The sequence below is a fragment of the Chrysochloris asiatica genome, unplaced genomic scaffold (genome assembly GCF_000296735.1).
Source record: "Chrysochloris asiatica unplaced genomic scaffold, ChrAsi1.0 scaffold00017, whole genome shotgun sequence".
Lineage (NCBI taxonomy): Eukaryota > Metazoa > Chordata > Mammalia > Afrosoricida > Chrysochloridae > Chrysochloris > Chrysochloris asiatica.
The window spans coordinates 24,374,930-24,399,715 of record NW_006408535.1 but is presented as its reverse complement, the minus strand read 5'-3'; the positions used below and the strand labels follow the sequence as shown (position 1 = coordinate 24,399,715).

General features: G+C 34.2%; 1 protein-coding gene across 2 annotated transcripts in view; it reads right to left on the bottom strand.

Moving 5' to 3' along the window:
- LOC102826306 (RNA-binding protein Nova-1-like) overlaps positions 1–24,586 on the bottom strand; it is a 182,390-nt gene extending 157,804 nt beyond the window's left edge. For both annotated transcript variants that reach the window (XM_006835372.1, XM_006835373.1), the window contains exons 1-2: positions 24,156–24,586; positions 22,281–22,424 (exon numbers count right to left, since the gene is read on the bottom strand). In XM_006835372.1, the coding sequence (XP_006835435.1) occupies positions 22,281–22,424; positions 24,156–24,291 (280 nt within the window). In that variant the 5' untranslated portion in view covers positions 24,292–24,586. The remainder of the gene's footprint in view (positions 1–22,280; positions 22,425–24,155) is intronic.
- Between the last annotated feature and the right edge of the window lie 200 nt (positions 24,587–24,786).

Genomic DNA, 24,786 nt, shown 5'->3' with positions numbered 1-24,786 from the left:
GACCTTCTATAGAGTTTCCAAGGCTATAAACCTTTACATGAGCAGAAAAATCTTCTTTTTCTCCCATGGAACAGCTGATGGGTTTGAACTGTCAACATTATGGTTAGCAGTCCAGTACTTACCCTGGAGTACCACCAGGGCAACTACACATATTTAAATGTTCTCAATATTAGAAATGAATAGGATCAAACTGAAATAAAGTACTAATGATATGACTGATATAAAGCATAGCATTTATTGTTATCTTGAAGATATTTAACATTTCATGTAAATAATTTCATTCTGTCAGTTTCCACACACATCTGTCTCCCTTTATTGTTGTTGTTGTTAGGTGCCATCGAGTTGGTACGGACTCATAGCAGCCTTATGCATAGCAGAATGAAACACTGCCCGATCCTAGGCCAACCTCACTACTGTTGCCACGCTTGACCAAATGCAAACATAAAACACACAAATTCCTACCTCTGCGATCTAGGAAACCACCACTATCACTGTTAGTTTTCTACTCTTTTTTTTTTTTTTTTAAACAACAGTGCTTAAACAAGCTTCCTCTACTGTATCATCTCTACATAACCATGTTTACAGATTTATTCTGTCTTATTCTGACAGTCTTCTTCTCAGAGACCAAATATCATTTGCCAATCAGCATATCAATAAAATACCTTAGAAAATAAGTTAAATTGGTTATTATGTAATTATTCCTTAAAAGTATTGGATCTACAAAAACCCACATAAATTTGTTGTGTAGGAAATAACCAAATGCTTTCAATAATTGAATACAGAATGAAAATATTAAAATTAAACCTAACTGACTTACTTCAAAGTGAAGTAAAATTCATTAACTAAAATAATTGAAGAAATTTTAACATAAGCCTAAAAGTATCTCAAAGTATTTCATAGAAAAAAAATCTATTCAATTTATTTTTTCAAAGTGTCTAACTTCAATTTAAGCCTCAAAAAGATGAATGTTTTATTTAGCATACTGTTCTAAATGGTTCCATATTTACTTCTCATTCATAATGTCTATATATGAGAGTAACTCAAAAAGTATTACTACCAAATCACAGAAACCGCTATTAAAAATATGAAAATGTAAAGCTATTTTTCCCTCAATCCATCCTTTCCATCCAGGCCTATATACTTCTGCAGGCAGTGTTTTCATAGCACAGTACATCCCTTACTACCCTCAAAGAATGAACTGTCAGGATAAAAAGAAGAATTCCTAAGTACAACTTTTCTGGCCCTTTTCATACCAATTCAGTTTTTAATTTTATTATAACTTTTGGCTAATAAACCCTCGTGATTGTTCTGTGTCCTTCCAAAAAACTATCCAGATTACCCCTTTGGAGTCCTAAAAAGCAGTGACTATAACCTTCTGAGCTGACGTCCCTGCTTTGAATTTAACTGGCCCAGCAGATCCCCTCAGACGTCACTGTTTTGATTAGATACTGTTCTCTGTTTCATACTGTTAAATCCACGACCCAACTTGATCTACAGTCTGTTCCTTAAAATCAACTTTAATAGCTTCCATCTTGCTTAAAAATCAATTCCTTGAGCTACCTGATCTTCGCACAACAATTTTAACAATTGGGCCAAAAGCTTACTGCGTCCAAGGTACTTACTTAAAAGTGAAAATGCTGAGCCCTGCCTGTGAGGTCCCAACTTTAATACTTATCACATCAATGGTAATTCTATGACCTTCCACAGTTGTGGACTTCAGCCACCATTTCTTCATTTGTCGGAGTGAATGGTCTTTCAGTCCTTCCTTAAAATACTTGATTCATATAAAAATCATTACTTTATGTGGGGCAGCATTCCCATAAACTTGCTGCAAAGCTTAAATGATTTGGGAAGATGTCCACTTGAGTTTTGTTAAAAATATTTTAGCACTGACCTCAAAATTGTTTTGCTTTGTTTCGTTTTGTTTTCATAGCATAAAAAGTATCCTATTTTTGTAAGGTGCCGTAAGTAGCTGTAGTGGCATAGTGGGTTATGCGTTGGGATGTTAACTACAAGGTCAACAGTCGAAATCCATCAGCTGCTCATGAAAGAAAGATGGCATTTTCTACTCTTTTGAAGATACATAGCAGCAGAAGCTATATATAGGGTCACTAAAACAAGTTTTGTTGGAAATACACCTGTGTATGTATGCACTGAAATCCTAGAAGTAATACTCTTTTACTTACTCTTGTATACCTAACATGGTTTACAATTTAAGTCAAATGTGTTGTCTTAACAGCGGATTTTATTCTGATACATCCGGATCAACTTTCTTAATTCTTCTGTCATGGCACAGTTTACACTGGACTGCTAAATTAAGGTTGGTGACTTGAACTCAGCCAACGATATCAAGGAAGAAAAGACTTGGCAATTTGCTCTCCTTAAGATTGTTGTAGTTGCTGTTAGGTACCCCTGAGTCCATTTCTGCCCATAATGACCCCATGTGACATAGCAGAACTGCTTCACAGAGTTTCTTATGTCATAATCTTTTTGAAGAAGGTGGACTGCCATGTCTTTATCTCACTGAGCCACTGGTGGGTTCCGTTTAGAGCCAGTCAGTTCATCACTGCAGCACCAAGGCTCCTTCACTTAAGACTGCAACCAAGAAAACCTCAGAGAACAGTTCCAACCCGTAATCCACGGGGTTACCACGGTTCTGAATTGCCAAGATTGGAGACTAATAACAGCAACAACAATCTTACTGCTTCATATCTACTAATTAAAAATCAACTGTCTTAGGTATAAAACTATTTATGCTATCATAATGAATCATGAATACAGTATTCTTTAAAATATAAATTATTTTCTTAGAAGTTCAATGTAAGTCAAAATTAAATATGAAAATAACTTTACCAATGCTCTACTCTAAAAAAATTATGACTAATTAGGGGCTTACTCTGCTCTATCATAATAACTACAAAAAGCTAATTTTTGCTGCTTACCAGAAAGCTTCAACACTGATAGTCTACACCACATCATTGGATTAACTCTTTTTCTATGCATAATAGAATACAGTTTTGAAACATTTCCTTTTGATTTTATGTTTGTTTTGGTTAGAATATTTTATTTTTCTTTTAAGGCAAATATCTTGAGAATTAAGCCTGAAAGATTAGATGTAGAGTTCGATAGGAAGAGAGAAGGTAAGGGTGACTCCCAAGATTTCTGACCTAACAAACAGGAAGTAACAAGATGCAATGGAGGTGCAGGAGGTTATGTGGAAAACAGATCAGGGAGTTTAAGAGAAAGACCTGAATTTTAAAATAATATTTAATTCTGTTGTGTGCTATAAAGTCAGGTCCAACTCAAAGCAACCCTGTATAGGGTTTCCAAGGCTGAAAATCATTATGGGAACAGAAAGCCTCATCTTTCTTCCATGGAGCAGCTGGAAGCTTTGAACTGCTGACCTTGTAGTTAGCAGCTCAACACATAACCCTCTACACTATGTACTAGACATACATATAAAATCAAGCAGGCAGTTGCATCATTAGTCTAGAGTTCTGATAAAGGTCCAGGCTGACTATAGACATTTGGAAGTCATTAAAGAACAGACTGCTATTCAAAGTCAAGATACTGGAGAGAATTACCAAGATAGCAAGCATGGATAAAAGAGAGAATATGGTTACAGGACTGACAGAAGGGAAATGAGGAGAAATTAGCAAAGAAAAAAGAGGCTGCAATGAGTGAAGTAGAGGTGTGCCTGAAAGCCAAAGTGTTTTTCAAAGAAGAGAAAGTGAGCACTGAATCAAATGATGCTGACTGGAAGCTGAGGACTGAGAATTCACCACTGAATTAGCATCATGGAAATCACTGGTGACCTTGACAAGAGCAGCTTAATTCACAAGATGGGATCAAAATCCTAATTAGAATAGGTTCAAAAGAGAAATAGACTGGAGATGAGGAACTGGAGATGGAGTTAATATGGACAATATGGTTTGAAAATCTTATTGCAAATGGTACAGTAATTGAAGAAATAACAGCTTGTTGGTAGGCTGATAAAGAACTATCCGATATAGTAGGGGAGACTGATAATACAAGAAAAAGAAGAATTTCTGAAAGATGTTTGGATAGGCCACAGAGAAGGAAATATACAATATAGTAGAGGACTGGCCTTTTCTAGAAGCCGGGACAGTTTATCAGTATAATAAGAAAAAACATTGAGTACAGAGGCATTGATGTAGCTAGGTAAGCAGGTCTGCTGGTATGAATTAATATAATCTCTCTTTTAATTACTTCTATTTTCTAAGTGAAATAAGAAAAAAAAAAATCATTGAAGACGAATTTGGAATCAATACCTAAATTTACTCTTTCATTTAGCTTTTTGCCTTGTCAAAGAGAAGAAAAAATGTTGCAAATGAGAAGGGACTATAAGAACTATCTCTAATTTCTTTTATTTTCCACAGTATTTCCCTAGTACAATTAGAAATGGCCCTAGATTATATCTAACCTAGACCTAATCTTAAAAACAGACCTAATTGTTACAGAAATATAACAATTTTTATAGGTCCCTCATTTTAGGGCCCTACAAATATAATTTATTAGATATAAATTACTGCTATAAATTTAGTACTACTAAATGAAACAAACATGGGAAGATGGAGTTTAGGATGAAAACGAAGACAGGGCCATTATATGTCAGGCATTATATACAAACAGCCCGTGGGATACAAAGAAGATCTAAGTGTGTCTTTAAGTCAAATTTGTAGGTAAAAAAGAACAAGTGCATATAGTTTTAATTTAGCCTTACGTTAGTACAACAGTCCACTACATGGCAATAGGTCTGGTTTTTGTTTTCTAGTGCAAGAAAGGAGCCCTGATGGCACAGTGGTTAAGTGCTTGGTTGCTAAAGAGTCAGCAGTTCAAACCCACCAGCTACTGCATTGAGAAAGATGTGAAACTGACTTAGTAAAGAATACTGTAGCTGACAAGTGAAGTTGCGTCACTCCAACTCATAACAACCACGTGTAGGGTTTTAGAGGAGTAGTTGGTAGATTTGAAGCACTGACCTTGTGGTTAGCAGTCCAGTGCTTATCTTATAGTTCCACACTAGGATTCCTAGTAAATATTACAGTTTTGGTGATGCTCTGGGGCAGTTCTACTCTTCTTATAGGGAGGCTATAAATCAGAATCAACTGTATGGCAGTAGGTTTGGGAGTTTAGTTCAAGAGAGAGCTCAAAACCTTTTTAATCATTAAAAAAGCTGCATGTACAGCAAAGAAAATGTAATTGTGATGAAAAATTTGCTGCGTATTGGTTCAAATTGAGGGAAAATGTACATAACCACAACATTAAACAGCAAGTAAGAATTGTTGCTAGGTCAGATGTTCCAAGCCTGGCATTGTCTGCATTTTTGCATTTCTCTTCTTCAGTACTTATATCAATGATTTACAGCTATGAGAGAGTAAGTATTAACATTCGCACTGCCAGATGAGAAAATCAGAGGTCCAAGAAAATTAACCTATTCGATCAATCCTACATCTACTAAGTGAGCCCTGGTGTAGCACTGTAGGATAACCATTAGATTGACAACTTCAATGTTTGCAGTCAAACCTACCAGCCTCTCTGGAACATCTTATTCAAACTCAGGCCTGTCTGATGCCACACATTCCCTAGGACCCTTATATCCAATCCACTTCCATAAAAGGCATTACAGAGTATTGAAATGATTTGACAATTCCTTAGTAAGACCCCTTTATAATATCCAAGGGCGCACAATGGCTCTGTAAGGATAAGCATTGGACTGCTAACCACAGGCTCAACAGTTCGAGCTAACCAGCTGATGGAAGCTGCTGCAGATTTACAGCCTTGGAAACCCTATCCAGGGTCACTATGAGTCAAAACGGACTCAGCTACAATTAACAATAACATAAACTATCCAAAGCATACACATTTTGGTTATAGTATATAATGTCAATGATCTGACTAGATCTTTAAAGTCTTTTCTGACCTCAAGTCTATAATTTAACAAATCTTCATGGCAATGAGTTTAAAGTCAAAAATATAATTTTATAGTGCCAAATCAAGATCGACTTAATCATTTAATATAAATAAATTAAAACAGAATGTCAGTCTTAAGAGGTCTAATATAATATGAATGAATAGGAGGAAAAACAGAAACTGTTTCAAGGTTCTATGTTTACAAACTAGGCTGTGATGCTGTAAACTATGCCATTGCTATTTTAAGTACCAGCAGGGCACACCCATGATGGACAGGTTTCAGCTAGGCTTCCAGACTAAGACATTTTAAGAAAAATGGGAGGCAGAATTCTGAATGGTTAGCCACTGAAAATCCTACAAATATCAATAGAACACTGTAAGATAGCACCAGAATATTCAATATTAAAACATGATGAAGACCACCAGAATACTGTCAGACATACTGCTGGAAGATGAACCCCTCAGGTTGGAAGGCACTTAAAATAGACTACCTCCTCAAAGTAGACTTGATATAATGATGCAAGTGGAGTAAAGCTTTTGGGGCCTTCATTTGCTGTTGGGATACAACCCAAAATGAGGAGAAATAGCTGTAAACATCCATTAATAATCAGAACATAGAACACTCATACAAAGTATCAATCTATGAAGAAGTATACCAAAATGCTCCTTAGAAGCCAAAATGGCAGGACTTTGTCTCTCATACTTCAGACATATTGTCAGAAGAGGCCAGTCCCTGGAGAAGGACATCGTGCTAGGTAAAGGGCAGGGTTAGTGAAAAAGAGGAAAAACCCCTCAACAAGATGGATTGGCACATGGCAGCAGCAATGGAAACAAACTTAACAGTTGTGAGGCTGGTGCAAGACTGGGCAGTGAGTGTTTCGTTCTGCTGTGCATAAGAGCTCTATGAGTTCAAGCTGATTGACTGCACCTAACAACATGTTTACATAGGAGTCCTAGTGTGGCACTGTAAGATAAACACTGGACTGAGAACTGAAATGTCTACAGTTTAACCAGCCACTCCTTGGAAACCCTACACAGGGTTGCTATGAGTCAGAATTGACTGGACGGCACATACGCAAAAACATGTTTATACATGCCTGATCAGAAATGAACACCCGTTTCTGTACCTACACTTTGTTTGATAATTACAGTTTTGTTTTCAATGGCAAAACTTAAATTTGTAGAAATTTAATGAGGAAAAAGACTCAATCCATCCATCAAAAATATCTAATCATTCCCCGTGATGGCCCCATATGGCAGTTTGTTGAATCTTACATAAATTTCAAATAGTCTATTTCCAAACTCAAACTTGTAATTAGATTCAAACAATTACAAAATAATTGTAAATATTTATTATTAACTAGTCATATCACAATTCACTGTAATGTTCTTAACATCTTCATATATAAAATAGAATAAAAATTCCTGTCTACATTGATATATTAAGAATTAAAATAAGTAACAGAGATATTAAGATATCATGAAGTCATATTGATAAACAAAAATTAACTGTTTGTTTTATGGTTTTAGATGCTGAAAAACAATATCACTTTTCCTATTAACTGTCATAAATACAATTTAAAACAATAAAAAATGCTAAGTATGACTTCTACTTATTCTCAGAAAACATACGTAGGAAGTTTTCAAAGAAGCAAATTTAAAAAAAACAGAATTTATAAGACACTACATAGATACAACTCTTAATTTGAAGCACTTCCCAAAACCAACATTTCCTCTATGTTTTTTTCTCAGAGAGAAGTATATTTTCTCTGCATATTTTAAAGGATCATTTAAGCTCTCAGAAACAAATCTGTTGCATCACACTTTTTGCTCACTTTGTATATAATCTGCTAAAAATTTGATGGGCCTTTATTTTTGATAAGTGAAATATTTTGAAAATTAAAAAATCATTATGTCCAAAAACCCTGAATATAATTTCAAATTTGAACATTTTGTCTAAAAGAGCAACATATATTCCAGTTTACAAAAACTGCTTAACTGCCAGTTCTCTATAGAACCTCAAAGATTTTCTTCATCAACATAGGTACACTTTCCAAAAACATTTGCTTCCAACTCTCAATTATTTAATTTACTAAACTATTTTTGGTCATACCAAATGCATTTGTTTAACAAAAAATGCAATACATACATTTCCTATTTGCATTCATACATCTTCTGTCAAACTGTACAGTCTTTCTTTTTTAAAGTTATCACTAATTTTCACAAACTTCAGAGAATAAGTGAATTACTAAAACAAACTCCACACAGGTAATGTCAAAGGCAAAAGATTTTTACAGTGGCTGAAAATTGATTTACTACATAAAGGGTCTGTCAACATTTTAAGCCCACCAGCATGAGATTATATAATAAAAATCGCAGTCTTTCCCTGTAAAATTACTAATCTTAGTAATATAGAACATTAAACATGTCATTTGAGATATATGCCAACCTAAACTGCCACATATGGCATCATAGCTAGCTCATTATCACAGTTTGTGTTTTCATATGCAAAGCCATTCAGCTTTTAAACAAGATGTCAAATGTACCAATGTAGCTAAAAGTGTGATAAAGCTTGGAGAAGGACACACTTTTCTTAAGCGAAAAAAGGCATACATTTCAGAAAATAAGTGATTACCATAGAGAAAACAAGTTTGGAAATTTTCGGTACAAAAGTATGTGTAAATATGAAACACAATACCTTTTTAAAGGCAGAATTTGTAAAAGATGCTAAAGTTAATTAACGGTTACTTTGAAACACTTCCCAAATCCAAAATTTTTCAAAGTTTTTCTCAGAGAACAATATTTGCTCTGAAAAAAATGTATAATTCCTTACCTAATTTATCCCTTTAAAAACAAATAATTAAATCATACCATGATATAGATATCAATTTTATGGCAATGAGAATTTATGCAATTTTCCTTTTTTATTTTGAACCCATGCTTGAGCTATACAATGAGTATTACTGAATTATGAATAGCATTTAAATAAAGATTATACAATGAATATTTTATTTCCTCTGGTACTTAATGTCATTTCGCCTGGTCAATTTTTAAATGTTTTTCTACGTAAGTAGCTAATAATTTCTTCTATCAGTACAGAATTCTAGATAGACTTCTAATCTCATTTTCTAAATGGGAAGACAGTGATATTTTTCATAGTTATTTTTGAATCCATCCATATTTGATAGGGTAGTAAGATGTATCTATTCTTATATAAACTAATTATTCATCAGTGATAGAAAATCTTGCTTCTGAAGCCGAATAACCAACCAGAATCTAAAATAGAATCATTACTTAATAAAGAATTCCATGAAAATAAGCTCAATGTTCATATTCATTAAAATAACACATACCATTGTCTTTATTATATGAGGCGGCTTCAAAAAAAATTGTGAACAAATGGAATTAAAGATAATGGGATTGTTTCACGAACTTTTTGAAGTTCCCTCTTATACCAAAGCTTTGATGTTAAAACTGCATAAAATTCACACATTATGAAAAAATACATTCTGTTAACTCATGAAATTAAAAATGAGTTTTGTCCATATGCTAAAAGGCTTAATAAGTCAAAAAAAAAACCTAAAAAATGAGAAAACTGTGTCAGAGGCATGATTTTTAACTGCTAGGAACTGAAGAAAACTAGTTAAAGAAATGGTTCAAGTCACAAGATTTCAAATATATATATATATATATAAAACAACAGTACACGTAAAAGTGAACATAAGTCAGAAACAAGCTTCTATCTTCAGTGTTTTCCCGCATACAATGACATCTTCACAGACATATATCCCTCACTGGATCTCCAGGTTTCTTTCACATTCACTACATAATTGCTTAATAAAACATATCTCTTACAGTTCTTAAAATTCCTTTCATGTATTCCTTGTCTCTTCACCTTTCCCTCTTCTTTTCCAGACTCTCCACAAATATTCAACTCTGTTTTTTTGACAACTAGGGCAATCGTTCCTTCAGAGTACAAGTAACCCTAAATATATCTTTATCTATACAGATAAATACGTACTGCCATCAAGTGGACTCATAGCGACCCTAAACAGATAGATAAATATATTTTGACAAAACCATGGTCAGTTATATTTCAGACAAAAGAGACATGTTTTTTCTTTATAATAATTCTTGCAAAGGAAGGTCTCTAAGATTTTTAACCAGGCCTACTTCTTTTTCATATATAATACAATTACTCTATCTAGTGCCTTCCCATCCCAAACACATACAGCAATATCCACTTTTAATCCCAATAATACCAAACTAAGCTTGGAATCCTGAATATACCAGTATCTGTTTTCATTTCCATGTCTACATATTTTTGGTGTGGTGCTGTAGGATAAGCAGTGGACTGCTAACCACAAGGTTGGCAGTTCAAACCCACAAGTCACTCCTCAGAAACCTATACAGGGTTTCTATGAGTCGGGACCAACTCAACAGCACTTAACAACAACAATGTATTTTATGTTTCTCTGCATCAAATGGCCTTTCATCCCTGTCCTTCAAATTCATATTCAACCTTCAAAACACTGTCAGCTCCTTTTTGAAGTTTTTTTTTTTAAGTCTAACCTCTTCTCCAAAGACTATACCACTAATAGAAATATTCTTAACTTGCAAACAAAATTTTCACTTCACTAAATTACCAAACTTTATGATAAGTGGATATTTATATTATATATACATATAAATAGAGAGAGTCTTGGAGAGTCTTGGTGTGGCACTGTGGGTTAATGCGCCAGACTGCAAAGCTGTTTGAACTACATGGTCAGCGGTTCAAGCTCACGAGTTGCTCTTCGGAAACCCTGTATAGGGTCACTATGGGTCGGATCCAACTCGACAGCACTTAACAACAACATATATATATATATATATATACAGAATCCTGGACTGGCACTATGAGTTAATACATTGGACTGCAAGGTTTGCTTGAATCACCAACTTAGCAGCTCAAACTGACCTTGTGGTCCAGTGCTTATCCTACATCGCCACACCAGAACTTCATACATATATTTGTTTGGTTGAGTGTCAAGGCGTTAGTTCTGACGTATAGCAACCCTGTACTGGGTTTCCAAAGAGCGGCTGTAGGATTTGAAGCACCAACTTTGTAGTTCAGACCAACCTTACGGTTCAGTGCTTATCCTTCAACACTAATATACAGTAAGCACCATTGAGTTGGTTCTGACTCATAGCAACCCTGTTTAGGGTTTCCAAGGTGTGGCTGGTGGGTTTAAACCATTGACTTTGCAGTCAGCAGTCTAGTGCTTATCATACAGTGCCACACCATGATAAAAGAAATGACCTTTTAATTTCATTTTTGCATAAGCTTTTTAAAGCCCCCTCATATATACTTTTAGTTTCATCTTACTCCTTTACTTTAGATTTTTATCTTCAGAGTCTTCTATACCTAGCTCTAACTTCTGAAGTCCTGGTGTGGCACTGTAGGATAAGCACTGCACTGCTAACACAAGGTCAGTGGTTCAAACCCACTAGCTGCTCTTTGGAACCCCTATACAGGGTGGCTATGAGTTTGAACCAACTCTACAGCATTTAACAACAATAACAATACAACCTTTAAAAGAGGGAACACATAAATGTCCATCAAACTGTTATAGTCTGGGCATGGTGGAGGCAGGTATGGATAAGCTACAGTCAGGTAGAGGCAGACTAAATGCTATTTTACTCCACTGGTTTATATCAGTAAAGAAATGGGTAAGCTTGTAAACATATAAGGGACAAAGTATGAGGGAAAAGGAGACCTGCTGTGGTGCTGAGGGCTAATACGCTGGACTGCAAGGTCAGTTTGAACCACAAGGTAGATGGTTCAAACTCACCAGCCACTCCTCAGCAACCCTATGCAGCGTCACTAAGAGTCAGAATCTACTCGACAACACTTAACAACAACAACAAGTATTAGGCAGAAAAAAGTTTTCAATGTCATTGATTCACTGTAACAAAATCCAAACAAGGTACTCGATACAAGAAAAATACTTGTATTTCATGATTAGTGGTTGTGCGCCACTGAGTCAGTTCCAGTTCATAGCAACCCTGTTAGGGGTTTCTGTGGAGCAGCTGGTTGGTTTGAATGACCAACCTTGTAGTGTGTAGTCCAATGTTTATTCCTAGGGCTGTATGCAATACCAGGGCTATACACGTAGTCAAACATAAACCATAACATGACTTAAGTATGTTGTTGTTGTTAAGTGTCGTTGAGTTGGTTCTAACTCAAAGTGACCTGTTTATAGAGTTTCCAAGGATGTGAATCTTTCCAGGAGCAGAAAGTCTCATTCTTCTCACACCAACTTTATGGTTCACAGTCCAGACTTTATCCTACAGAGCCTTGTAATATAGATACTTTTGTTATGCTATCAATAACTAAATCTTAATTAAGCTCATGTTGCTTAGGTCAGAGAAATTTTTTAAATGGTCTTCACCTTGAAGATGGCTGTGATGTATTCCCCGCAATGTCAGTTACTAGCTTTCTTCACACAAGGCAGTTTTGAAAGTAAAATTTACCTGTTAGACTCTCTCTTAATACTTGGTCCATACCTAGCCTAATACTTATATCCATTTTTGTTTGTTTGTTTTGATTTTTAACACATTATTTCACCTGTCCAGAACTGCCAATTTTATACATAAGCACTTAACCTAGTGAATGTAGTGAAGTATGGTGTTAACATTGAGTACTGCAACCAGTGTCATGAAACAAAATTCACTGGAATTGTTGAATGGAAAACTAAATTGCTCAGTAAGCTTCCCCTCAGAATACAATAAAAAGTCCAGAAAGCATGGCTTTTTTCAACTATACTTTTTTCAACTATATTAAATATATGTCGATAAGAACATATACTGCTTATAGGTTCTTATACTTAGAAGTGAATGTTCTTATCGAAATATATGTAATGTAGCTGAAAACAAACTTGTAAAAAGGTCTTCATTAAAAAAAGTAGTGAATAATGAAAGATGAATTGACTTCTATATCTATTAATATTACATGAGCATATCGCAGAAGAAACCTCAAGTCATTTATTCCTTCATTCATTGAAATTTCTAGCAGCACCTGTACAAAGGACTGGGTTATATGCTGAATATATAGCAACAAGGAAGAAGGATGACATTAATTTACCCACATCAAAGGAAATTAATCCAATTAATCAACTGATGTGAGTGAAAATTACAATTTTTAAAATTTTAATTATAAGTAAGAAAGCTGTAGAAGAAAAAGTCTTCAAAATCATGTTAAGTACTTTTAAAGCTATGTTGGAAAGTAGCCCATGAGCCTATACCACCAAAACAACATCAGAAACAGCAAAATTCTGATTTACTTAGAAGTGTACCCATTTAATGAAATAAATAAAAACAAAACAGGAAACAGTAACATTATTAAATTAGTCATTATTACACAAGAGATTTATACCTTTACTTACATTGTCTCATGTTTATTTTTTAAAAGTACAGTAAGTTGTCTTTTTTAGCCAGTTACTATGAATACCTAGCCAAATGTGACTTCAAGAAGTTTGTAGATAAATGGAGTTAAAAGATAATGGATATTTCTACGAACTTTAAGAAGTTTGTCGTATGTAATACTTAGTGCTTTTTATAAGAAATAAAAATACGTAAACTAAATATACCCCTGAAAATGAAATTTGACTTTGAAGGTCTATATAATTTTTTAAATCAAGGTCAATTCTATTTTACCAAAAATTAAATACATATACACGCATACATAATCTATATACATTCATATATATTCCAAATGAAAAAAAGTAACATAACATCAGAAATCACAGAACTCTGAAATCATTGCCATTTTCAAACTATATACTTATAGGAAGGTAGAAAATATCTTAACTATTTCTCCACACAATATAATCGATCGTATTTTTTTAATATGTAGTAACTTCTAAAGAGCATGTGTGCTTTCTATTTCATTACAAAAAAAGAGAAGCATTATGTATTTTAAAACTAAGGGATAGAGGTTAAAGTATATTTCCTCAAACTCATATCCAAAAAGGAATTAAACAACAACAAAAAGAATGGAGCAAAATATGACAAGGATAAAATAGCTATTACGAGTTTTCCATAGATCCAGAAAATTATTAAAAAGTTACAAGCCAACTACTGGCATTACAAAAACCATGCATAAATTATTAATCTCTTTGTAACTTCATTTTCTCAACTTTTTGTTAAATGATGAAGTTCTGGTGCAGATTTAATCTAAACTCCATTCATTTCATCACTAAGTTCCACAACTGTAATATTTCCCAAATTTATTTAAACATAAAGCCTCTGTTACTTTTGAGTGTTGCCATTAAGTCTCTGACAGAGATGCCATATAATATATTTAAAGCACAACTTAGGGGACATTAACAATTAAAGTTCATTGACTTTCAGCGTAAATAAGGGGATGCTAACACTTTTTAAACAAAGATGCTTTGAAATTTTAAATTATGGTGGTCAAACAGAGGCCTACACCTGGGTTCATAGTAAGAAGCTGGTAAATACTCATGATAATCAACAAGAGAAAAACTTCCAGACAAATTTCACAAGGAAGAATGAAACTATGTTCAGGAAAAAACCAAAAAAAAACAAACCTGTTTTAAAGAAACCAAATAAGAATTCACTTTGAAAAGAGATCATAACTCCTTCAGAAACTGACAGTTGCCAAAATTGAAAAACTACTGTTTTTCTAAAATAACATACAACAAAATGAAAACAAAAACATGGACCGCATTCCCCATAATTCTGTGCGAAGAAAAATGTACTACCCTATACCAATTATTGCTTTCTTTCTACAAATTAGTGTAACTTAAAACACGGTAATTTCACAATCTAATTCCTACAACAGCAAACTGACAATTTAAACAAAGGCAAACTTTTACTATAAGATCAGAATTATTTTTCCAAATCAAATACTGGGAATGAACATTTAGTCTATTCAAGGAAAAAAGCAGGTCTTAACATTCTTCTTAACTAATGAGCTCATTCTGTGAAAAATTTCCCTTAGAAAACAATTGCATAGTCTTTAATAAATAGCTGCTATTTTAAAAAATCCTTAAAACATGGAAAAGTTATTACATAAAACTTCAAAATGTAGCCTAAAATTTGTTTTAAATTACTGAGTTCAGAACAAAACTCTCAAAATTTTATCATACGAAAAAACATACAGTATTAATTTTAACTGTATATTATTAAGCTGAATTTATTTAATAATGATCAAAAAGTGTTTTATTTTCCACACCAAATAATCTTACCTGAATTGTTTTATTGTTAAAAAAATTCAAGATACTAATTTCAGTTTTCATCTGGTCCTGTCAACGATGCTAAGACAGGCCTTGCAGGAAGCAGCAAAAGTTCAGCGGTGGAGCCGCAGGTACTATGTGTTTTCACGATGACGATTCATCATGGAAAAGAATATCCACACAGTGGTTTATAGCTTTGCAAATATGGAAAATATCTAAAAGTTTGTAAATATACATGATATCCCTTTCTTTAACTTTGTAGTCTTTAAAATGTTTCCTCCTATTCAATGCTTCCTTTATAAAAAAAATTTTTTAACTTATGGTAAAGAATAAGTGAAATTTTAAAGTACTTTTTTGTATTGATGAGCACTGATAAGGAAACAATGCACCAAAATCAAAATTGAAAAACTTGCATTGAAAAATGAAATATATAGTTACAGGTATGGGAATGATTTTCTTGACCTCTCTTGAGATACTTACTGTCATTTTACTTTATTACTATTCATATTTAACTTAAAAATACTGTACTTGCAAATAAAATCTTCAAAATCAAAGTTATTGGCAATACAGATGAAAATTTCTTCAGAAATATGGTTATAAAAAAGAAGATCTGTGCAAAATACACAACTGAATTACTCTTAGGTAAACTGATGCTTATAATCAACAAAAATATCAAATTAGTAAAGTGAACAGAAGAATGAAAACTAAAACATTGCTTCAAAAAAACTCCAAATGCTTATCTAAGATTCCAAATTATTTTAAAATAGTATATCATCTTGCTAGATTTAGGTAAAGAGCAATTTTGGCTTAGGACCCGTTTTCCATATGAGACCAACTAATAAATAGGACTGTGGGAAGTGGTGCCTATATTCAGGGGGAATACTAATAGAACACACAAAATTTTGTCATGAAAGCACAGTGTGTCAGGACTTAATTAAACATTACAAATAATACTCATTTTTAGGGTTTATAACTTAATAAATTTTAATTTATTTATGATAAAACGTGGGAAAGAACCATTTTAACAGAACGTGTCTGTTAAGCTGAAACATTTAAAAATATTTCAGATGTCTATATTTGTCTACATAACTTAAACACTTCAAAACATTTAGCAAAGTTTTGAACTTTGCTTCTTAAAGTCCCCAATGTGCTAAAAAAGACACACCTTAAATTTACATTGGCTGTTTCTCCTTCGAAAATAAACATAATACAAACATGCAAATCTAAGATAATGGGAGGGAACCTACAATATATGTCAACTTATTTTAAATTACTCATACTTTCAAAACGTACTTGAGGGAAAGAGAAATTTAAATACTTCTTATTTAAGGTTTATTTTAAGGATTTCTATCCCTAAAGCAGCCATCCTCTTTTTATATGGATTTTATCAGATTCAAGGAAAATAATTTTCATTGCAAGTATTTCCAGATTAAAATATACAATAGTTGATGCCAAATCTGAAAATAAGATGGAGAAAATAGAAACTTCGCCAACCCAAGCATCACAAAGTACTGAAGAGTACTGCTTCACTTCTTGCGTGTTGCGTATTATGCCCTGACACTTCAGTCTCTGAGGGTCAGGTTAATTAAGCTCCCCAGCAGCTGCAGTGCAATGTGAGACACACACTACTGTGGTTCCCACCAGTCCAGTCCAATTACCTGTAGTATTCCAGCACTGGACAAGTGACAACCAACCTCTTCTCTCTAGTCACCTGCTCCCAGTGGTCTACTGATAAATGTTAGAACAAACTAACCTCTTTTTTGGGAAAGACTGCAAAGCTGAATGCACCTGCTGTAGGCTGCAATGATGAGTCCCAGAGAGATGTTTGTCAGTCAAACCTCTGCAGATGTTATTTAACTTTATGCTAGAGCTGTATCCAAAGATGGAAATGAGTTGGCAATCAAGCACAAATCTCCCATCCTCATCCTCCACCTTTACTTCCCAAAGCTACACTTGCTCACAAAACTTCTACTTTAATACATGGTTCTAGTGAACTGGAAATAAGTTTATGGTGAAAAATATTCTTTTTGTCAGGTGTTGAGTTTTAGTTAACAGGTGACATGGTAAGTGTTCAAGAAGTGCATGCATGGTATTTGTATCGCTTAATGGCTTTACAATTTAATTATCGTTAACCAGAGCTAACAACAAACAAAAATGCACATGAGGCTTTTTTTTTTTTTTTTTTTGATTGATGGTTTGTTGGTCTACCTTTTAGTGATATCACATACCCAAGGAGTTCTCAAGACATAGGTTATTTTTCCCTTTAATACATGATTAAAAACATCTTCAAAGTATAAATATTGAGTTATTCTATCAATTGCATTTACTATTTTTAAACTGGTCCTAAAATCATCAAGGGTAATATTTGTAAGGCAGTTTTGTTAGGAGCATTTCTTTAAAGTGTCATAAATTTTAAATGAGTACTTTTCCCCAAAGTTCAGAGGCTTCAAAGAGAAAATTTTATTATCATTGTACATAAAAACTAATGATGCTCTATAACATAAGTAAATCAATGGTATAAAAGACAACGGAATAAAATTAAATAGATGAGATTCTAATGCTAATTTTATACCATACCATGTCACAAAACATTTGCAAGCATGAGTTAAGTACACATACTATGTTGTTCAGAAATTACAATGTTAATATAGGTCATGGTATGCCAATAATATTCTCCATATATTGTAATTGTGTATTGCTTAAAATAAGAAAACGGTGTATTTAAATGAATCTTTTTTTTTTAAAAAAAAGGAAAATTTCAAAGACATCTAAGTCAAAGATTACAGTTCCTCTTTTCAACTGTGAAAAATAGTCGTCAGCGTATAAACTTGTCCGAGATAGGTAGCACATCAAATATAAAAACTGTAATAGTAGGACTTATGGAAAGCACTAATAATGTGTCCACAACCATCTGATCATTCTAAAATCAAATGTATAGCACAATATAATTGTCAACTACCCATTTAAACGCTCTCAACAATGTTGGAAATGATACCACCTTATTTTCTACCTGTTACAATTCTATTTTCATACTATTTTATCTTAAAGTGTATATTAAAAATTTTAGATACTTTGTATTCAACTCAAAAGAATAAAGTACATACTGAAACTTTCAAAAGCTATAAAGAGAGTATTCACAATGTACTACTAATCTACTCTCAGTAATGAAAGAAACAAACCAAAAGTAATTTGTCTTAAATGCCATTAACTCCTCTGATGTTCATAAAATGATTATTTTATACAATCTCAACCCTAAAAGCTACATTGGACACTGAATTTTCCCTAACTCCAAAAAAAGGTATCTTGGGGCCTTTCCTTCACTATAAGAAAAAAATCACTTACATTCTGCTTTTTCATGATTTTAAAAATTTTTTTGATATATAAATGGCTAGTAACTAAAAAAATATGCATAACCCAAGTTATACAGTGATAAAATGAAGATGTACTGAATCTAGGATTTAAAGTTTCTAATTTCAACTTAATAGTTCTAAAGGAAGTAATTTATATCAAACACAAATAATTTTTATAATCACAAATATAGTAAATCATGTACAAGTATATACAGAAATCACTGCGAAGGATTGTTATTTGACTAATATAATGAGCATCTCCAGGATCATATAACAATGAAATAGGAACAAGCTGTGAAGTGATCTCAAGGCTAAGATTTATGAACACATCTATTTTATACATCCTTTACGATTCCCTACCAAAAATGTATTCAGTTTTTCCAGTAGTCACCTGAATCATGTATTAAATAATTCTAAATTACAAAACCAATCTATTATTAGGAAAACTAAATACATCTTCATATGCTAAATAAAATAACAAAATAACACTATGATTATTCAGAGAAGATGTATAGCAATTTACTTCCCAAAATGAGAGTACGTTTTTAACTACAAGGTAAAACTTTATGTAACTTATTTATGAAAATAAAATATAAATAAATAATATTAGACTGCTTTAACCTAATAAGAAAAATTAAATGGTTTTAAACCAGTAATAAATCAATATTCTTTAAGATTTAGATAAACAAAATAGGTTAATGAATTAATTATATATCACAATGAAAAACATATCTACTTGCAGTTTGTTTTATTCCATTACAACAATTGTAAAATGCAATTCCGCCTCACATAATTTCTCAAAATTATTTCATTTAATATGACATATTGAAATATACAATGCAATGATCAGCTGTATGACTCTAAATTCCTACCAATTAACATGGCATAAATGTTTTCTACATTTCAAAGTTAAGTTTTAAAAAATCAGAAAGGCAAGCCTGCTTAAAATAGTTCAAGCATATAGCCTAAGCAAATAAATAAATAAATAAATAAGAAAGAGCTAGAAAGGAAAACAGATAGGATTAATCTGAAGAGGTGATACTGACTACAATAAAGCAGTGCATATATTACTTGTATTGAAATGTATTAAATGTCCCCAAAGTGTTTCCATATTCTGTGTTATAAGCTCTGAAGAAAGTTTTTCACAAATATACTATTTTAACTAAACCTTATGGATACAGTTACATTCTAAAGCTGTTGGCCTGTTTCTTGAATGAAACCGACAATCACACCCAGATCTATTCTGTTTCAAAACTTAAATAATTTGAGAAAATCTATTGGGTTATACAATTAAAGTACACCTTTTCCCAAATATATTCTCTTATCAAACCAAAACAATGCTTCATAGAATAAGCATTTAGTATGTTCACTCTAATAGAACACAAAAATTATATGCATATATATGTGTGTGTGTGTGTGTATATAAATAAATATATATATATATATATAAATAAATGAAACAGAAATAAGTGGGTTTCCAAATGATAACATAATTCTACAAGATTTTCCTTGTATCTCAGCAACATAAATCACAGCTTTTTATTTTCGCGTGTCTGAGATGTGCAATGCAAGAATTCCTAATATATAAATAAATTATGGAAGTTGAAAGGAGCTAAGAAGATGTTATGCTGAACAATATCAGAACCTTAGATAATTCCATAGGCTTATGGTCAAGTATGAACAGAAAGACAGTTAAGTAAACAGAAAATGAGAATATGTCTGTCCAAATAGGTAAATAACATCACTGCAATCACATTTTAATACAAACTGTTCAGAATTCGTAAAGCTTCTTATATACTACAAGGTTTATTTTATCCTGAAAATTGATTTCGTATTGTGTGACTTGGTCTCCACCTGTTACAGGCAAAGTATAAGCCTTCTTTTATTCCGACACTAGGTTACGTCACTAGACACAAAATTTTATTCAACTCATTCCAGCTATCCGTTTTATCCAACAGATATTCTCACTTTATACAAATAACAAGCCTTAGACCTATAAATAAAATAAGCAATTTCCGTATAATAAGGAAAAAATGCACAACTAAGTGGACTAAAAACAAAAGATCTAATTTTCCGTGCACCCTTTCCAACCTACTGAAAATAAACTATATTCAGATGAAAAGGCATTTAATTTACTATTTGGAATAACCTTGATAAACATCAATTTACTGTAGCATCCCTGCACATCTGATACCACCTCATGTATAATGCAAAAAAATCTATTTCATTTTCGTCTATTGACAGTGAATTTAATTTACCAGTGCATCTCTTTTCCTAGAACTATCATGTTATTAATTCTGCAATCAAGCTCTTTTGAGTCTTTTTATTTGTACTAAAGGTTTTCACAATTAAGCATTGATTTTTTTCATCATAATATACCTTTTAAACATATGAATGAGAATATGTTAGCAAACTTTCTTAATGCATAACAAAAGTTTCAGAGTCAAGAAAAGCTCTCTGCAAAATGACACTTGGAGAAAACAAACTTTAGAGGAGTATTATATTTGATAGATTATATTTTAATTTAATAAACTTAATGTTCACCAAAATGTAGCATTTAAATTATGCAATCAAATGATAGTTTCAACAATTCTACAACCTTCTTATCCAGTATAAAAGCACATTTCTACCACCAAGCGATTGACTATGAAATAAAAATTCTCCAAATGTTCTGCGTATATTCAGACCAGATGTCTTTGCTGTATTAAAGAACTCTTACTGAAATAGATCACTGAAAGCAAATCAGCTTTTCTTTTTCACCAGAAAAATAAAAATAATCTGTATAGACCCCCTTAGCACCCAATTATTTTTTTTTCTCGGTCATAAAGATAAAATAGCCCCCAAAATTGTCACCCTGCTAGCTAGTTCTAAGTAATAGCAACTGAGTCAGTATGTCTTATCTAGGAAAGACACTATGCAATTATGTTTTCCAGTTAAACTTAAAATCCATTGAATGTATAGCAAAATCATAAAAAAAAGATGGACACGCAGAGCTGTATAACACTTGATATAAAAAAACACAGTGAAAACTAGCAACAATAAAAAATAGTACTGCCTAAGAAACTTGTCATATTCCAGTGGGTTACTATATCACACAAACTGTTAACATACTTTAATCATATATACAGCTCTTAAGTAGCACAAATTTTGAAGCATTATTGTACTTCTTATATAATATACTCAATATATGTGTCACAAATACATTTTAAAATGCAATATTTTAAAAAATTGAAGAGGCAGCACTTGTCCACTTCACTCCAGGGCCAACAAACAAAGCAATGAAGCAGAAAGATGCACATAATGGATTTAGAAGTAAATGGTCCATTCTTTTAGAAGTCTCCCTCCCCACCTCCCTCCCTTTTTTGCTAAATTCACTCTTGACTAATTGTCATTACAATGATGTCTGAAAACTTCAGAGGAATCCTATTTCCTAATGACAGCTGTACAGGTTTCTAATTTTTAAATTCTGAAGGTTTACCACCCCTCCCAATAAGAAAATCTTTTAAAACAACAAAAAAGAATAATCTTACAATTAGTCTAAATCACAGACTCAAAAAAATTTTATCAATTATAGAAACTAGACATAATCAGCAGTAGAAATAGTCTCACTTATCCTCCACAATATACTCCAAGAAAGCAAACCTATGAAGTCTCCACAAATGTTTAAAAATGTCTTTGAAGACATCACACAACACACGAGATCTTCTGTCTTTCCCTTGGGGAGTCATCAAAAATCTCTTTACCATGCACCTACCTGGATAAAAATCTTTGGACTTAGACAGCTTGATGGTGGCTCCCGTTTCTTTTTGCAATTGAACAATTGTCTGTCCTCCCTTCCCAATTATAGATCCAGCAGCATAACTAGGTATGAGAACCTTTAGAAAATACTGGCCGTCTTCTGAAAAATGCAAAGAAATATACTTGGTTAACATATTTTAAACTTTCTATCCCATCTCCACCCTTCAGAGTGGAAAAACAGCAATTAAAGAATTGGCTAGATGGCTGCAGAGGACATGGGGTTAAATTTTTTAAAGAACAAAAGTAAGCCAATTACACAAAATAAGTATGTTCAAAATGTTTCCTATTTTTTGGATTTATACTTTCACACTTGGAACTAAAATCTTAACATGTTCTATTATTTTGCAGCAGTGTAGAAACTGATGACTAAATTCCAGTTATTCCAAACATGGAAGTCTTCCAGTTTTATCTGTGGTTACTATGGCAAAATGAAATAACAAAACTTCAGAGATTTTATAAAGAGACAAATCTTCACTTAAAATATTGAAAAAAGAAAGAAGTCCAGCTCTGAAAATAGTGATGAGTTATTTGTTTGTCATTAGCAAACACTGTAAGGACTACAATTAGCCACTGTCTATATCCTACTCAAAGTATGCAAAACAATCATTCCCCTTCCAAATAATCCACCCAAACTGAAGGGGTGTATTCCAAGCCTTCAGTAACCGCCAGGAAATAACTCAATGTGATGTGAACTGACAAATCTAAGTAATCCTGGTACATTTCTTTAGCAAGACTTCTTAGTCTACCATGATCTTGTTTAAGCTCATTAATTAAAGGACCCTAAGAAGATTTTCGCTAATATTAAAAAGCTTAGGAACCATTCACATTAGATTCACTTAAAAGTGACTAGATAATGTTCCTTCTTAAAATAATATAATTTTTGAAAGGGGGTGGATGAAACAAGAAAAAGGGAAATGAAATGTTTCAGAAAATAAAACCAGTTCCAAAAACTTTAATTTCCTTCAGCCTGATCATGTCTTAAATACTAAACACCCCGCCCGGTAAATCCAGTTTCCTTATATGAATGAAGGTTCCAAATTTTGCAGGTGTGCCATTCACCAGACCCCCCTCCGTCTCTAATGCACATGCTGGAGATAAATTTCACCTCTGCCTCGATGCATTGGGTGCATTGTTAAGATGACTCCAGTACAAATGAAGAAGCGATACCGGTCCCGTTATAACTCATCTTCCAAGGAAGCGCAGGATGTTAACTAACAAGTCACCGTACCAGGCACCCCCACCCTCGTATGCACACCCCTGAAGACAAATCAATGAGATATTTGCACCAGCAATGTAAGTGCGGTAACAGCATGCACTCATCAAGATTTTGCATACTACTTGTGGCCCAAAGCAAGGGGATGGAGAGAGAAAACTCTCTGGTGCCCCAATCATTTGCAATCCGCTACCCAAGTGCCATTTATTTATTTATTTTATCAGACTGTTAAATGCAGCGCGCATCTTCGGGCAGCCATCACCTCACTCGGGGGTCATCCCTCCTCCTCCTCCTCCTCCTTCTCCTGAACAGACCCCCTTGCCCAGGTGTAGGATCTTTAAATTGTCAGCCTCTGGACAGATTAAATAGAAAGATAGATCTAGTCCGAAAACCCGGTCGCCATTTTGATGAATGATAAACACAGAAATGGAAATGTGTCCGGGACGACCAGGCACGGGGCAGGTGCAGGGGAGGGGGCGCGAGGCAGGGGCGCGAGAGCCGCCGGGTTCGGGCTGGAGGTGTCCCGGCCACGCGAGGGAGGGAGGACGGCTTGGAGGGAGAGAGGCAGGGGCGGGCGGCGGGGGATGGGGCCAGCGGGGAGGTGGAAGCGATACCCACCGCCCGTATTGGTCCTCTTGGTGCTGCCGGCTTCAGGGGGGGCTTCCAGCGGCCTTTTCCGCGAGTCCGGCGGGTCCAGGTCTATGGGAACCCCAGTGTGGGTCCCGTTCTGCTGGATGGGAGCTGCCGCCATCATGTTTGCAGTTCCTGCCGCTGCTACGGGGAGAAGGTTCTCCCTTTTGTTTTGGCTTTTTCTTTTCTTTTTTTGCGTTTGGGGTTTCTTAAGGTATTTGTTTTAATCGGATCAATAGAAATCTCTTTCGGAAAGAAAGCAATGTTGCTGGTTTGTTCTCACTGGGGAGGGGGCAGGGCTGAGGAGCAGCTGCAGTGCAGTGTCAGAAAGGAGACAGGGGAATGGAGGGGGTGTGAGAGACGGAGGGTGAAAGAAGGAGAAGAAAGGAGAGAGGGGGAAGAGAGTGGAGAAGGGAGAGGGGCGAGTGAATGAGCGGGAGGAGGGGAGCGGGGAGGACGGGCAGAGGGAGTGGGAGAGCGCGAGGGCTGGCGGGGCGCAGGGAGAAGCCAAGGAGGAGGGGAGCGTGAGGGAAAGAGTGAATGAGCAGGAGGAGGGGAAGGAGGTGGAAGCGGAGCGCGGAGCTAGCGGCGGAGGTGGGCAGGAGTCGGGAAGGAGCGC